We start from the raw sequence: 17,355 nt of genomic DNA on the forward strand, positions 1-17,355 counted from the left end.
CATAAAGCAAGGAAAGGATAAATTTATGGTTTATTAACACATCTTATCAATCTGGATCAAGGCGTTTACCTCTATTTTCCATTTTATTAAAGCCCCTGTACGGAGTTTTTAACTGGATATAGAAAAGTCTCTGGTTTCTGCTGATGTGTCTCTGTTACCTACAACAGCAAATGAGCCCATCAGCGTGAAGATACGCTTTTTCTAAGTAGTCTAATTCTATACCTCTGAAAGGCATTGGTCGGGTCGGACCACTGACGAAACGATTTACGGCAGTCAGACCGGAACTGACGACATTCAGGATACGGCATAGCTGTTTTGTTGCTACGCTAGTCAGTGCTAACCGAGCTAAAACTTTTGTCATGGCTGATAATGAGACAAAGAAAAGAAAAAGAATTCGAACCGAAGACCAACGAAAGGCCAAGAGGGAATCCGATCGAGCTAGGGCTAAAACACGGATAAACATTGGCGATTCCTTCCAGAGATGGAGAGAGTTGCGGGGCTTGAAGGGAGGGTCGGATCCAGAATTCGCCCGATTCCTCCTAGACAGGTTTGTAAATTTTATTTCATTTATGAAATGTAATGCGGGACGTAGATTACAGCAATACATGCATTTATGTTGTTACAACAAAGCTGGCTAACGTTACCACTAGATTAGCTCTAGAGACTACACTCGTGAAAACGACAACAAACGTCTTAGATCACGCATCCATTTCAGCTGTGTGATCAGCCCAGCCAACCTACAACGATGCATCGGTAATATCCTCTGTCATTATAAATGATTCAGTTTCTTACTTAGAACAAAACATCCATCACAATCACTGTGACTTTGCTGTAACGCTAGCTCTGTAGCACCGTGGGTAATATATATAGCTGGGAAATTGCAGCGCAACAGCAGCATTACTTTGTTTCACCGGCGGCATATTATATTAAGTAGAAATACAAATAGACACATTACCTCGTCCATATGCACGCTGCAGATAGCTGCTAAAAAAAAAAAGTTTTCAAAGCAAGTCCCGTCGTCTTTCCGACGTTTCCAAAACAAATCTACACTCGCCGGCCAGACAAACGTCTTCACGACAGTGGGCGCTAGAGCTCAAGGGAAATGCAGTCTTCATTCCAGCAAAACACTACCGCTTTCGTCCAGCGGGGCCGCCAAAATCAACACTAAATGAAAAGTCTGTACAGGGGCTTTAAACAACGAAGAGGAAGACACGTTTTTAACTACAATAGTGCTCAACATAGATTTCAGGTCCTTGAAGTATTCTGGAAATCACCAAAAAACAGAGAAAGAGGTTTCCATCTCCTCTATATGATCACTTGAAAGTAGGACATCTGCTGCTAATGATGACTTTTGTTGTTGAGTAATCTGTTGATAAATTAACACATTCGTTGTTATCTCAGACAACAGTGGGAAGTGAAACTGAATTAAAATGAAATGTCTTCAAATTGCTTGTTTTATTCAACCAACACTCTCAAACTGAAATGTGTTCAACTGACTGACATTTCATGCACGAAACATGACTAAAATAATGATTCAGTTATCAAAATAGTTGCTAATGAAAGGTTAACTCCACAAACTGTACACACTGAAGTGAGTTTACAGGTGTGTGCAGGGAGTACTGCTGCATATGAGGAGAAAAAAGCTCAATTGCCTCCAGTGATGTCATCCAGTGGCTAAACTGCATCATGGGTAATGTAGGCACCAGGAATGAAACTCAATACAGCAATAACCAATGATATTGCCTTTTTATTTTCCAGAAATTCTTCTTCCTTTTGAAAATCTAGCACCTACATTACCCATAATGCAACTCACAATAAGTGACATGATTCGAGGAATTTTATCAGATTACATGCAGCTACAAAAACACGTTTCACTACTTTACATATGTAGTAGTACTCCCCAAGACCTGTAAACACACTTTAATGTGTTAAATGTGGTGCAGTTGCCCTTTAATGTATATAGATTGATTAATAAACTACTCGTTGAAGCTCCACAAACTGCATGACTGTTTTGCGCTTATATTTAGTGACAAAGGCCTGAAATGAACCTTGAGTTTGTGTTTCATCACTGCAATGATAATTGATGATGTCTCCCCATGAAACTTTCATTAACTTCATATCTTTATTGTTAATGAGTAATGTAGCACATATTCCTCTGTTCATTTTTTAAACTACAATATTTTTAGCAAGATTATCCTGTTAGTTATGATTGTATGATGACTTTCACATTAACAATGTAAACACAAAATATCTGTAAACACATTTAAAACGAACGCTGCAGGGTTTGCAGCAGCAGCGTGTAGCTTCTTTCTAATTAGACATCAGATCAATCATCACTCACTTCCTACAGATGCTCCTCAGATGAGACGGACGCGACTGTACGTGCATCAATGAGGCGATTTGGAGCGAATCCAACAACATTTCACGATTTGGGTGCAAGATAGCAGTGAGAAAGGTTTGAAGTTTGTGTCTGCGGCAATGATTTATGATCCTTTGAGCTCAGCAAACATCAGAAGGGACAGAAGCAGGTTTAGAGGTCGCAGAGTCAGGTCAGGGTTCAGGGGTCACCTCGACGGGGTCAGGCCAGGACAGGGAAATGTGCTGAGAGAAGTTCAAAACCCTCCTGTGGGGGCTCCGCTCATGAGATCCTGGCTGCGGGGGCGCGTGTTTCCCGGGGGAGCCTAATCGATGTGGCACCTCGGATGGTGGCACGGCGAGGTTTGGGACCTGCCTGACCCAGTGGAGCTGCAGGATGGAGGAGGAGATACATACAGAGATAATCAGGAGATATCACCATCTGGGTAGACACACACACACACACACACACACACACACACACACACTGAAGACCAATGTCACAGCAGGGACATAGAGATAGATAGATAGATAGATAGATAGATAGATAGATAGATAGATAGATAGATAGATAGATAGATAGATAGATAGATAGACAGATAGATGACTATAATTTCAAAAAACAACCCTATTTGAAGTCAATTAAAATAACAATACTCAACATATTTTTAGAAACCTTCAGCTGTGCGATCTAGAGGACGTACTATGTAAATCTTTCTCCAGCTCCGCACCGAAAATCAGATGCACAAACTGTCTGTGTGCATACATACGCATATGCCGACGTACAGTTACAGTGATGCTCTATGGACATGTACAGAAACACAAACACTCACGCAGACACACTCGACCGAATGTCACAGCAGCAGGCTAATTTCCCACTCAGTATGTGTGTCACTGTGCTCTGTTCATACTTGCAAACGGACAGATGGACCCGAGAGAGAGAGAGAGAGAGAGAGAGAGAGAGGAAGAGGGAGAGAGAGGGAGAGAGGGTGGAGACGGGGAGGGGTGTGAGGAGAGAGAGTTTGAAGGGGTGGAGAAGTACAGTGGAGCCCTGTGACTCGGGCCCATTAACAGTCTTGATTTATGCTGCTTTGCATGCTGTGGTGGGAGGACGTCAGCCGGGTCTACTGTACGTGTGTGTGTGTGTGTGTGTGTGTGTGTGTATGCTGATTCAGGGCTTCAGCAGGCCACACTCTGATAATACATGTCTATGTGAGCACGCATGAATGGCGTGTTTGGGATAGTTTGGTGGCCAGACAGGCACCAGACAGCCTGAGTCCAGAGTTTTGCTCGGGTTGGGGGGGCTGATGTTTTGTTTTGTTTTTTTTTTCTTTCGCAGCATACCTCCCTCCCATTTCATCTGCATTTTAGGAGGACTGCAGCGTGAGCCCCCACAAAGGCGCACGAGCCAAGCCAATGTGAATCCACCGCGGCGATCCAAACCTCAATAAGAGTGCAGTTTAGGGTGTTATTACTGAGCGTCTGAGGCTGTGTCATCGGTTTGGACGAGGGAGGAGACAGTCGTTTTGGATCATTTCTAAGTGTTTTTCTCTAACAGACTAATGCTGCGGATGGTGGCGGCGGCGGTGGTGGATTCCTGCCCCAACAATTTCAACTTACTTTTTCTCCCTCCCTCCCTCTCTCTCTCTCTCTCTTTCCTCTCCCTCACTCGAGGTCACCGTGAACCCATCAGCGTCCAATTAAATCCCCGATGGCATGGGAGACACCGAGAGGCTGATGAAGAGGAGAGGAGGAAATGATGAGAGGGATAGGGTTGAAAGAAGCGTCCTCGGGTTTCTCTATACAATATGTGCATAATGACTTCCGCTGACAATTATCTTTGATCCAGCGTGAGCCACCACCAGCACCCCCCACCCTCCTCCTCCTCCAACACCAGCACCACCACCCACTCCTCTTCCCCCCCCCAATCACTTTATCCTCCATACCCGTCCTCGATTCACCATCTTTTAATCTTCCCCCCCGTGCCTCTCCGCGGTGACGCCCCGTCCTCTGTCGTCTCTTTAAGTGTCTTTCCTGAAACTGCCAGAGTGACTTCAGGAGTGACAAATATATTTACTGTTCGTCCCGTCAAAACATGCTCACGCACCCCCACCAGAACCACCACCACCACCACCATCACCCTATGTGAGTGCATACAGAGTGACTGAGTAATGAGGCTCACTCACTCGGGGTCAGCAACCTCGCTGAGATGACAAGGAGGAGGGAGGGGGGGAGGAGGAGTGAAAACAAGAGGGGAAGGGAATGCGGGAATAATAGCAAGATGGAGGAGGGATTTTTCTCTTTTTCTCCCCCCCCCTCACATCATTTCTCTCCCTTTATTTGTCATCTTCTCTGTGCTCCTTGTCAGCAGTGAGAGTGCTGCATGGACGCAGGGGAGAGCAGGAGGGGGGGGGGCAGCAGAGAGAGAAAATGTTTAAGTTGCTGATGGCAGCCCCTGGTTGCTGCTGGGACCGGGGTGTCAGCTCTTATTCTGCCACAGCGTGCATCTGACAGGCAAATGATAGAGAAAGAGCCAGAGATGAGGAGAGGAGAGGAGGTGGTGGTGGTGGTGTTGGTGTTGGTAGGGAGGTTTTGCTTCTTGTGACTGGGATGGCGTCTGGTGCGGAGGACAGAACGAGAGCTCCAGTAAGGAGAGCGGAGGTGACGGGTGAGGCCGGTGTTTCATTGACCACATCTCTAGAAAAAACTCTCTTCTTCTCCTCATCCTCTTTTTTTTTTTCCGCCCGGCGATAGATTGAGTTATACTGCTCCCTCGGTGACAGGCATTCCCTCACGTTTCCACGGCGATGAGGTCAGAGGTGGCCGCTCGTTATTGGCTGTTGTCTGTAATCATCGCGGATCCTGCTGTGTGTTTGTTGGCCCTCCTCCTCCTCCTCCTCCTCCTTCTCCTCCTCTCTTGACCTCCGCGACCCCGCTCCGTGCGGCGGAGCGTGACCCCCGCGGGGCCAAAGGGCCTCGACTGTCTCGACCCAGAGGTCAGGGGTGTTTACAGAGTGTTTGCGTGTGTGTGTACGATTGTGTTTGTGTGTGTGTTAACAGCTTGAGCCAATAATACAGAGAAGAAGAAGACAAATGCTGGTTTCGATCTGGTTCAGGGCCAATCGAAGGGAACTGAAAAACATATTTTTTTCTGACACACACACACACATACTCCTGTCCTCCGTCTCAACCCCCACCACCACCACCACCACCACCACCACCACCACCTCTCCATCCTCTGTGCTGTTTTCTTCTGTTTTCTTTATCTCCTCTCTCCAGTCTGCTCCCTCTGTCAGTTTGTGGTTGGCTGATGTTTCACAACTTCTCCCACAGCTGTTGATCAGTCTTTGTGAGTGTGTGAATGTGTGTGTCTGTATGCATTCTTAATGTGCTTCCTTGTGCATGTTTACATGTGTTTATGTATTTTGAAAGTGTGTGTGTGTGTGTGTGTGTGTGTGTGTGTGTGTGTGTGTGTGTGTGTGTGTGCGTGCGCTGTACTCGGTGCGTCCCACAGCAGCCTCTCTTCATTGACTCAGCGGTGACAGACGGGGTTATAGATAGCTCTTTGAGACCCTCGCGATCAATCTTATCAGCAGTACACTTCCTCCTTGCAACTCAGAGAGAAGAGAGAGAGGTGAAGGAATAAAAAGAGAAGACATGTTAAGGAGTGAGATAAAAAAAAAAATCTTGAGGAAGAAGAAGATGAGGGTGGAAACAGATAGTATCATTGTACTCTAAGGGCCTCCTCATGGATCACTGCTTTCACAACCTTTCGCACTTTTGTTTACAGAATCTGTCAACATTCTGATATTTGTGCACTGATTTTCTCACGTGGCCCGCCGTCCTCCAGGTCACCGTGATGGAGAGTTGGTCACGTGGCTCGCGCTCGCTCAGAGCATTACTCACATGGATTTTCAGTGTTTGAATGTAACTACGTGGAGTACATTTCATCACTTTTTCCACCACACGTAATTGATATAATTAGTTATTATATATAAGGGACTTTGCAGATTGCACACTGCATCAGAGCCAAAGTAGCAGTAAATAATTTTATTTGGATGGCAGTCAGACTTAAAAAGATTTTAAACAGAGCAGATGCTGAAAATCAAATCCGATAATCGACCAGGCCAATAATCAGTTGACCCACATAAACAGAACTGCAGGTTAAAGCACTTTACATCTACATCTACACGTATGTATACACACGATTATCGACCCGGCTGGTTATCTGATCCAATATCCAATATTCAGCATGTTCCTGATTATCAGAATCCATGTTTTTTATTTTTATTTTTTTATCTGATTGATGATAAAATAGATACATTTAAAAAAAGTGTTACTTTGGCTCTGATGCAGCACGTGATCTGCAAGTAACAAGTAACTAAAGTTATCAAAAAAATTTATTGGAGTAAAAAGTATTTGGAGTGGAAGTATGAAGTCGCAGAAAATGGAAATACCCAAGTAAAGTGAAAGTACTTTGAAACAGTATTTGAGTATAGTACTTGTTAAATTCCATCACTGTAAACAAGTACATATATGTGGGGTATTATTTTACCTTTGGCCTTTTTCTTTCTATATTTGGTAGGACGGCTTGAGAGATGACAGGAAATGGGGGGATGACGCGCAGCAGAGGGCCACAGGTCGACTCTGTACATGTGATGTGCTGTGGCCTTTACATTACCTTTAGATACTTAATTACATTTATCCGATACTTGAGGACTCAAATATAGTTGTATGGAGGACTTTCACTTTCACCAAAGTAATATTCTAACACGATATGCTTATTTTACTCAGGTTTGACATTTGGATACTTTTTAAAACACAGTATATTTTATAATCTGCTTATTTCAGATATTTGTGTCTTTGTAAGCTGGGAGAGGGATCCTTTTTCTGTGGCTTCTCTGAGGTTTTCCTCCTTCTTAACCGCTAAAAGGGTTTTTTGGGGGAGTTTTTCCCTACTCGAATCGAGGTATTGTACACTGTACAGATGGTGAAGCCCACTGAGGCAATGTGACTTGTGATTTTGGTTACAGACCAACCCAAAGTCTCGGTAATTCACAACCTAATCCTACAAATTGGACCTTTAAATGTTTGTGCACATGCGATGAAACCGGCTGCGTGCTCCATACGTGAGCGCGAGGAGGTGACAGAGAGAAATGAGGGCTGCTGCGAGGAGATGGAGACAGTGATAGAGCAGCCAGGTTCCCCCCCGGCTGCCACAGACGCCCAGACACAAACCACGAGACGTCTCCAAAAAGCGTCACCATACCACCAACGAGCAGAACGCCACAGAACCAGCTCAAATAATTGCTCCTAATGGCATCTCATTCCCCCATGATGCAGCTTGGTTTGATGCTATGTGTGTGTGTGTGATGTGTGTGTGTGTATGTGTGTGGGCAGGCAGTGGTTTCTGGCTCCGGCTCTAACGCGGCTGTGATAGAATTGGGTCTCGGTGACAGTAGATGGGACGTTAGCTCGCCAAGAGTGGACAGTAATTGATGGAAAGCCCGGCTAACGTGATGTGTCAGACATATGAGGCCTGTCTAATCAATGAGAGCATGTGACCGGTTTTGGGGGCTATGTGTGTGTGTGTGTGTGTGTGTGTGTGGATGATAGAGTTATGGCGGTCACATCAGGGTATACAGCAGCGTGTAAAGCAGACACACACAAGGAAGGAGTGTTGATTTTCAGGACCGGAGGCTGAAAAAGGAGGAGAGGAGGAAAGAGAGGAGAAGAAGAAGAGGAGGAGATCTGAATGAAGCAGATGCTTAAGGGCAGGTTTTAACCTCCTCCCCACCTCCCTCCTTCCCTCCCTCCTTCCCTCCCAGCTCCACACACACACACACACACACTATTTCCTCCCCTCCGCTCTCCCTTCCTCTCCTCCCATGATGAATCAGCTGTCACTCAGGCACCAGTCCAATCTACTGATAATGAGAACTGCATCAACACCCTCTCGCCTCTCTTCCTCCCTCTTTCTCTTTCTCTCAATCTCTTTTTACTCACACACACTACACACACACACACACACATGCCAACTAAATCATCCTTCCTCCTCTCTTCATATTTCACACACAAACACACACACACACACAGAGACACGCGTGTGTGTGTGTGTGTGTGTGTACGCGACACACTCACATAAACTCATTCATCTCTCCCTCACTCATCCGTCTTATGATTCTCCTCCCCTCTTTTTTCCCTCCCTCCCTCTCTCTCTCTCTCTTTTCTCTCCTTGCTTCCCTCCCCTCCCCTCCCCTCCCCTCCCCTCTCTCCTCCTCCTCCTCATCCACCTCCTCTGTGCTCGCTGATCTGAGCAGTCAGTGGTGGGTCTGAGGCAAAGGAGGGAGGATAAAGCAAGAATAGAGACACAGAAAAGAGAGGCGCAGAAAAACAGATCATTATACAGCAAACGAGCAAGAGGCCGCTGAATGAATAACAAGGAAGGGATTACAAAGCGCAGGACTCAAAAAAAAAAAGAGGAGAGGACGCCGGCTGAAGACTCTCTTTCTCTCTCTCTCTTTCCCCTCCTCCTCCTCCTCAACCCCTCTCTCTCTCTATCCTTCCTGTCACCCTCCCTCCCAACTCTCTCGGAGGCTCTCCCTCCTCAGTGAAAGATGGCATGAGCACACTGTCACCCGTCCTTCCTCAGCTGGTGGAGCAATTCTGTTCGCCTCGTCTCCTCTTTCTCTTTCTGCCACTTTCTCTCTCTGTCCTCTCCTTTTTTTTTTTGTCCTCCACCTCTCTGCTCCACGAGGGGGTTCAGTCCAGAGAGGGTGAAGAGGACGGGAGGGAGGCAGACTAGAGGCTGACCTCTCCCCTCCTCCCTCCTCCCTCCTCCCTCCTGGCACCCACAGGGCCCACAGAGAGCGAGAGAGCAGGAGCAGGGAGCCGTCTGATGACTCGCACCAACAACGAGCTCCTTAACCCGGCCGACCGCAGCCCCCCTGCGCTCCCCCTCCTCGCCCTCCTGTAACCCAGACTCCTCTTCTCTGAGTCACTGGATCCAGGACCATGTTTGGATTAAAGCCTCCACACTTCTACCTCCCAGGTAAGACCCAGTCTTTTCATCCAGCGTTTCATTTTTTTTTTTCTTCCCGTGGACTTCTCTGTGCCGCTGGTGTTCCTTCAGCTCTCAGAACTGGCTGCGAAGAGTGAATCTCCCTTTCATTCAATCATTCTTTCAAGGCATAATTAATAGCTTGAGTGATGTCACATTGATTTACCGTCTTCTGGCAGGTAAGGAGAGATGCCCAGTGCTGCTGGAGTCGACACAGATACGTGTTTTTGATATTAAATTCATTATTTTGATCATTGTAAAGCATTTTTTTTTTGGCATTTGCTCGCGGTTTTGTTCCTTTAGTTGTGCATTTTCTCTTTGGCTACTGGCCTGAAAGTTGTATCTACAATCTTGGATATATTCTTCTAACACAGAATACAGTATCTGATCACATACTCTTGCATTATTGGTTATTTTATTGCTTGTTTTCTTCAAGTTTTTATGGCTGGATTGGGTGCAAAAAAGCCAACTTAAACAAAATTAAAAGGGCTGAATGATGTGTCGATTACTGCAAATGATTAGTTGATCCACAGAAAATCCATCCTTCACTATTTTGATCATCGATTGATCATTTAAGTACTTTTAAAATCATTTTGTTCAGCTTCTCAGATGTGAAGATGTGCTAGTTTTCTCCCTCGTCTATGAAAGAAAGCTGCATTTTTTTGAGTTTTGGACTGTTGCATTTGATTTTGTGATCTTGAGATTTTGGAAATCGTCCTGGGGCATTTTCTCCCTCCTTTCTGACATTTTACAGAATAAAAACTTCCAATGAATCAATCATAAAAAAAGAGGTGCAGCCCCTGAAATAACCCCAGGTTGTCCTCATGGTGGCTGGTCTGTAACGCTCTCTTCCGCTCTTGCGTCTTCCTGTGAGCCAAACAGCCGGGACGTCTATTGTCTGCACTCTCTCGGGCAACTGTGTCTGATATACAAGAGAGTGCAGAGAGTGTCAACGCTGAGGCAGGTGTGAGGTTACCTGAGAAAGGTGCTTAAACATGCCCGGTGGCAGGATGACAGAACGAGACTGAAAAGAGAAAGGAGCAATGTGAGGGAGGGAGGGAGAGGTCGGTGTGGAGAAGAAGACAAGGTGAGGAAAGAAGCGAAGGTGTGTAAACTGGGATTTTGTGCATTTAAGCAGCGAAAGGAAACGATACGAATGAGAATGTCAGAAACAGACCTCAGCCCTCCTGACGTGTCTCTCACCCCCCGACCCCTCACCCTGATCTTTAACCTTTTAGTTGTCTGGACCAGACTGTGGTCAATGATTAAAAACCCTGCTGTGGTGAGAGGTGAGAAGTGGGGGAGGAGGCGGTGAGACAGAGAGAGAGACAGAGAGAGAGGGAGAGAGAGAGAGAGAGGGAGGGATTGATGGGGGGAATTGAAGGGCAGAGGGCAGATTAAACAATGTTCTTTGCCTTGTGAATCTTTCATGCTGGTTTTTGAATTATACATCTGCTTTCATAAATGATTGAATCTGAGTGATTATGTGGTGCTTTGTCATTGTTTGTGTATTTGTGTGTGTGTGTGTCTCATTTCTATCTGCGCGTGCGTGTGAACGTGAGAGGAAGAAGAAGAAAATCTCTCTCCAGGAAGCAACAACCCCCCCCCCCCCCCCCCCCCCCACACACACACACACACACACACACACATACAAACACATACACACACATACACACACACACACCACCTCCTCCCTCCCCTCCTCCCTCCCTTCACTCTGGCTTTCATCCTCTTTTTTTTCAGTTTCCTAGGTCTCGCTTAATGTCTGTGTGGTGTGTGTGTGTGTGTGCTTCTGCACGTCTGTGTGTGTGTGCATGTGTGCAAACTTGACAGTGTGTGTGTGTGTGTGTGTGTGTGTGTAAATGGGTTTTTGTGATAGCTGGCACCTACGTATGTGTGTATCTGTGGTTGTGTGCACCTGTCTGCTCTGTTTGTGTTGATGTAGGTGTGTGTGTGTGTGTGTTCTCATCATTCACACACTGGAAGATGCCCCAGCCCCCCTCCTGGTCCTAACTGCCGTTGCTGTGGAGACAGTGTCAGCCACACGCTTGCTCGTCAATGATCATTTGACAATGTAGGGGGTGAGGGGTAAAGGATGGGATGTGTGTGTGTGTGAGTGTGTGTGTGTGCACGTGTGTGTGTGTGTGTGTGTGCACGTGTGTGTGTGTGTGTGTGTGTGCATGTGTGTGTGTGGAGCGATTACTGTGTGATTAGTCAGGGTAGAAGGAGTGGAGCAGAGTACGGATGAGACAGGAATGGAGATTAGGGGCAACAATAGAAAATCAGGTTAATGATACATATTATCTACACGAGCATCTTTCATAAAACCATCAGAGACGTGTGAGATAGGAGACATGACAGAAAGAGAGGAAATGTATGTGTGTGTGTGTCTGTGGTGTGTGTGTGTGTGTCTGTGGTGTGTGTGTGTGTCTGTGGTGTGTGTGTGTGTGTGTGTGTGTGTGTGCCACATTCATGCGTTGTTACCCAGAGCACATCGTGACCTTAACATGGTATCATAAGGAAAAGAAAGTGGCATTTTGCTATCTCCCACTCTCTGGACCCCCTGGTGATACGCGCCACACACATTACAGCAGTTTACTGTTTCCCTCGGTGGCTTGTCAGTTGATCGCTATTCAGATGTCTTCTCAAAAAAAAAATATATATATATATATATATAGAAATAAATCTTATCTTTTGAAATCAGAATGTATTCCCAGGAGAAGGTGCGTCAAGGCTGCTGGGAGTTCTGCAAGCCGGGGAATAAATAAAACAATCTTTTCCTGTGTTTAAAGGATCAGGATGGAGATATTCTACATTCCTCTGGTTTTGAACACATTCCCACAAAAAAACAACGCTGTAATGGTCTGTCTCACACTACTGTTTCTCTTCGAAGGGCCTGTTTGTGATGACTGAAGATGTAAATCTCAAAAATCAGGTCACAAACATAAACTTCCTTGTTTAAAGAAAGCTGAGCAATTTACTAAAAGAGCTTGGCACTGTAGTTTTTCACAAATGTCTCTAAGAGGACCAGAAGTGTGTTTACAGGGGCTATTTTCAGCTTTGGATTAATACACATTCTGTCCTCAATCACCACTTTTACACCAAGGTTAACATGAACGTGCTTTTTCTTTTAAAACCAGCCATGAAGAGGTGAATAACTCATTTTTCATGTTGCCAGTGGATGAGTTTCCCTTTCTGTTTGTTTTTCTCGTGTGTCACGTTCATCATCACAAACAGGCCAGAAAATCAGGGGGACACAAGAAAACAACAGATTGTTTAACTTATCAGACTTCATCCAGGTATCAAAATGTATTTATTTTTTGGGCCTTTTCATGGTTTTAGTGGACAGGAGAGCTTAGAGAAATGACAGGAAATGGGATGAAACAGATGACAATCAGCAAACGGCTACAGGTCGGATTCAAACTCCTGACCGCTGCAGCGTGGACACAGCATCTGTACATGGGGAGTTTCAATGGCTAACATTTGTTTTTTTAAATGTCTCGATCAGTAAAATTCTTGATGAGATGCATCGTTTTTTTTGTGGCGATGATAACGGAAGTTGCTAAGGACTGAGACATCTCGCTTCCCTCTCATCTCTGTTGAGAGCTGCACATGTGCAGTAGAGACCAGGCAGCAGGCATGGCTCGGGTGGTGACACGACAGCCACTAATAACTTTTTTGATATCTTTAAAACTCAGTGCTGACTGAATGATTTTGGAGTGCTGCTTCACAGAGACGTATATAGAAGTATTAAAACCCGAAACCTTCACTTACCATGCTGCGTCGTACTTTCACTGAACAAGAGGTGGAAATCAGCGTGTCCACACGGGCGTTGTGTTTCCCTCTCAGCTGATCAGAGCTGGAGCCGATAAAGAACCCTGACAACAGCGAGTCAAGTGACCCGTGAGTGAAAGCCGTCTGCACACATTCACAATGAAGACAAAGCCGGTTTTTAGCGGTTTAGTTTGTTCTTTTTGTCCAGTGTGACGGAGGCATCTGAGTTTTAACAGCAGCAAGATTTTTATCGGATTCGCTCAAAATAAACTGAAGTGTTTGTCATAAGGAAGGACGGCACGCCACAACGACACTCAATCCATCAACGTTTTTAATAGTTTTTCGGACAACAATGGAGCTCACTGCACAAAGGAATTAACTATATCAGGCACAGACAATACTTGTTAGAGTGATCGATTCATTGTTGGTTTGGGTCTTGGACAGGATTTGTTGCTAACAGTAAAAAAAATAAAGAACGTCACCAGATTTATCCTCTCATGATGCTCATAGAGGCCCAGCAGGCTGAGATAATGCATCTCTTGTTCTCACAATGTCAGCGGGTCAAACCGGCTACAGCATCAGCATGACGAATGAACACACAGTCACTGACATTTGTGTTTCTGTCCATGTATGCATTCGCTCACGCGTGCACACACACATTATCCGCGGCGAGTCAATAGGGTGAGAAAGCCGGGTTGTCGACGTGTGTATTAGCCTGCCATATTTATTGGCTGCTGTGGTATTTTCGGGGGTTGGGTGGCTCTGTTCGACTTGACCTCCGCATTGATTTCCATGATATGTGTTAGAGCTACAAGGGCATTGTGGCTTGTGATTTATGGCAGATGTCACATGAACGCACACACACACACACACACACACACACACATGCACGCTCAACACAACAGCCCCGGGCCACCGTACTGTGAGCGTGGCATTTGATAACTTCACTCTAAATATTTTTCCCTGCGGCGCACACAAGCAGCCTTTCTGCATATACACCGATTCCTGAGAGTGAGCACTGTGGCGAGAGAGACCGTCCTCACATCCAGGTGTCATAAATCAAAAAGAAAAAATAGAATAGCAGAACATAATTCATAAGGAACAAACAGCTCAAGTTTGGGGCGAACTGAAATATTGATGAGCGGCGTGGATGCAGACCAATCTGTAATGATGACTTAGTCGTGGATCAGTTTCCTCTTTCATCCTCATTTCTGTCTTTCTTTTCAGCTTCCCTCCTTGTTTTTTTCCGTTGTACCTTGGTTAGGATGCCAGGCGGGCTCTGTCGGGTACGTGAGGCTCTACGCTGTGGTGGAGCCAGAATTCAATCTCAGCTTTTGAGTCTTTATTTTAAGTAGGACACGAGGTGTTGTGTGTATATGTTTTTAGTGGGCGGAAAAGCTGCTGGCCCGCGCGCGCACGTTTTGTGTGTTTGGCCGTATTTTCCATTCTGTACGTATGTGGAGAGTCCTTGTGTATTCATGCAGGAGGCTGAGATGGGTGCTGCCTCAAAGGAGGCTGCTGTCGGGCTCTCTTGTGCTGTTAATTGTGTGTGTGTGTGTGCATCTTTGTGTGCTGCCGCGTGCATGTTTGCGCTCGCTTCCGTGTGCCGAGGAAAACAGGGTCGTGATGCTCCACCTCAAGGGCGCTGTTATTAATGAGATGAATAAAAGACCATGACAACAGCTTGATAACACAGAGGAGATAAAGAAAGAAAAAAGAAACACACACAAACATCATTTGGGAGCGGGGCGACTTTCTCCTGCCAAGAAAAAAAAAAAAGAGGTTGGGGGGGGGAAACAAGAATAAAAGCGCAAAACAACCATAATCTATTTTTTATGTTTTCTACCCTCCAGAGACGGTGAAACCCGGAGAAGGGGTGTAAAAGAAAAGGGGATGAATAAAACAGCGTGTTTGGTAATGTCTCGACCGGAAAACAAACAAGTGAGCAAGTAGGCAAGCCACCCTAATTGGTCAAAGAGCTGGTGTCACTAATGAGCTCTTAATTAACAGAGGATTCATTTAAAGCACATGTGCACCCAGCAACACACAAACACACAAACACACACACGCTAACACCAGCACACACACACACAAGCAAACATGCCTGCTCTGTGATGTTTACATCCATTTAGAATAAGAGGGAAGCTTTGATGTGAGATCTCACATGCAAGCACATATTCACAATGTACACCCCCACACCAACACGCCAACACACACACACACACACACACACACACACACACACACACACACACACATGCAGCCCGCCTGCTCACTGGACTGGGGAGATTGGGATAAATGCCAGCAGATTTTGACCCGAGGTGATAACGACAACTCCTGGAAGCTCACACACACAGACAGACATGCACGCCTTCTGCAAAACATACACACTCACACACACACACACACACACACACACAGACACGTTGTGCACATGCTCACAGTCCACACATACACCAACACACCGAGTAAAAACTGTAATAAGCAGCGCGGTGTATGATAACGAGCAGATGGCAGGAGGATTAGCCAAATGAAAATACAGCAGCTAAAATTTGCCGGCATTAATATCTTTTACAGGGAGGTGGACTCCTTAACACACACACACATATACACACACACACACACACACACACACACACACACAAAGACACACGTACATCTACAGGGCTAAGTTAAACAGAGAGAGAGAGAGAGAGAGAGAGAGAGAGAGATACTCAGTCCTCTGCCCCCGCTGGTCCTGCACCATCTGCATGTTCATGAACCATGTCAAAACATAATTGATTGAATGTGTCAGTGTGTATGTATGTGTGCATGTGCAGCGAGTATTCGTGTGTGTGTGTGTGTGTGTATGTGTGTGTTTAGGGAGGGGCCTCCACAGAGAGCAGGTTAACAGCAGTTAGATGGCCGTTACCAACAGACCGGGCGTGTGTGCTTCATAATGCAGATGTGTGTTTGCACATGCCTTCTTTGTGAGGTGCCACTGCCGGGAGGGATGTGGTCCTCACACACACACACACAGACACACACACACACACACACCGCCCACACACAGGCACACAGACACAATCAATGATGTCGCTTCACTGAAGTGCCTGTTGATTTTGGGCACAGCTCAGTCTGCCACCTGGCCACACCATGTTAGCATGTTTCAGTGAACACACACACACACACACACACACACACACACACACACGCCTGGGGTTTTCCCGAGCGCCTGATCTGACTTTAACCATCACAACTAAATGCCAATGCCTTACCTCAGCTTTTACCCTGACCTGAACCCAAACCTTATTCTAACCTGACCCTTAAAGGTGCACTACGTAACATTTTATAGGAACAATTTTGGTTATTAGTCCTTTATTCTTGACCTGTAAGACTTGGTTGATGTACGAGGCCTCTTTTGCTATAACGTTTCTCTTTCAAATTGCTCTTCCACGTATCAGGAGCTCTGTCTCTTTGTTGTTTTTTTGATGTAATTTGATGCAGGCAAATACAAATGAACATGTGACGAAGCGACGACACAAGTATTTGTCGATAGACCTGTCGTAACCTTAAAACAGCGCTTTGAAGTCATGAGGACTGGTCAAAATGTCCTCACTTTTCAAAAATATGCTCACTTTGCAGTCTGGTCCTCACTCGTTCTCGTTCTTAAAAACTAAGCAGGCACAAAAACACAGTCTGACTTTAAAGGGTTAAAGGGTTATTTAGGTGTAAGGTTTATTTCTCACTTTCACCATTGTCGAGTCATGCAGATGTTTTCCGTTTTATTCATTGCGTTTTTGAGAAATCCTTTCCTGAGATTTCAGCTGTCACTCAGAGACAGAGGAGGTGAATTTTGTTGTCGGTGCTCACAACACTGAAAAATTACATTTGTAGGAGAAACAACATCCCAGATAATCCCCCGACCTCGTTTAGAAACAGGGAGGACGGCACCTCGACATTTAGTTTAAATCTTTACTGTACCACTGCCATTATCATAGAGATCAATAACCTTAATAACAAATCAATATGCTGCATTTGAGTATATTTGATTACCTCCTCATGATGAGCCAAACATTTGCTTTTGCAGCTCTTCGTTTGCAGCCTGCATATTAAAAGCATAGCACGATTTTCAGCCAAAACAAAAGCGCTCATTATGTGCTTCTCTTTGAGCTAACAACTTGATT

The 17,355-nt window shown here is 45.5% G+C and overlaps 1 protein-coding gene across 3 annotated transcripts in view; it reads left to right on the forward strand.

The window, feature by feature from the left end:
• Nucleotides 1-8,680: 8,680 nt before the first annotated feature.
• The window catches only part of LOC115586827 (genetic suppressor element 1-like), a 41,067-nt gene continuing 32,392 nt past the window's right edge, over nucleotides 8,681-17,355 (forward strand). For 2 of the 3 annotated variants that reach the window (XM_030426218.1, XM_030426225.1), the window contains exon 1: nucleotides 8,681-9,406. In XM_030426218.1, the coding sequence (XP_030282078.1) occupies nucleotides 9,370-9,406 (37 nt within the window). In that variant the 5' untranslated portion in view covers nucleotides 8,681-9,369. Of the gene's footprint in view, nucleotides 9,407-9,575; nucleotides 9,595-17,355 lie in introns of those variants that run through there. The other variant, XM_030426224.1, reaches the window with a different exon arrangement.

Source organism: Sparus aurata, chromosome 8, assembly GCF_900880675.1.
Source record: "Sparus aurata chromosome 8, fSpaAur1.1, whole genome shotgun sequence".
Taxonomy (NCBI): domain Eukaryota; kingdom Metazoa; phylum Chordata; class Actinopteri; order Spariformes; family Sparidae; genus Sparus; species Sparus aurata.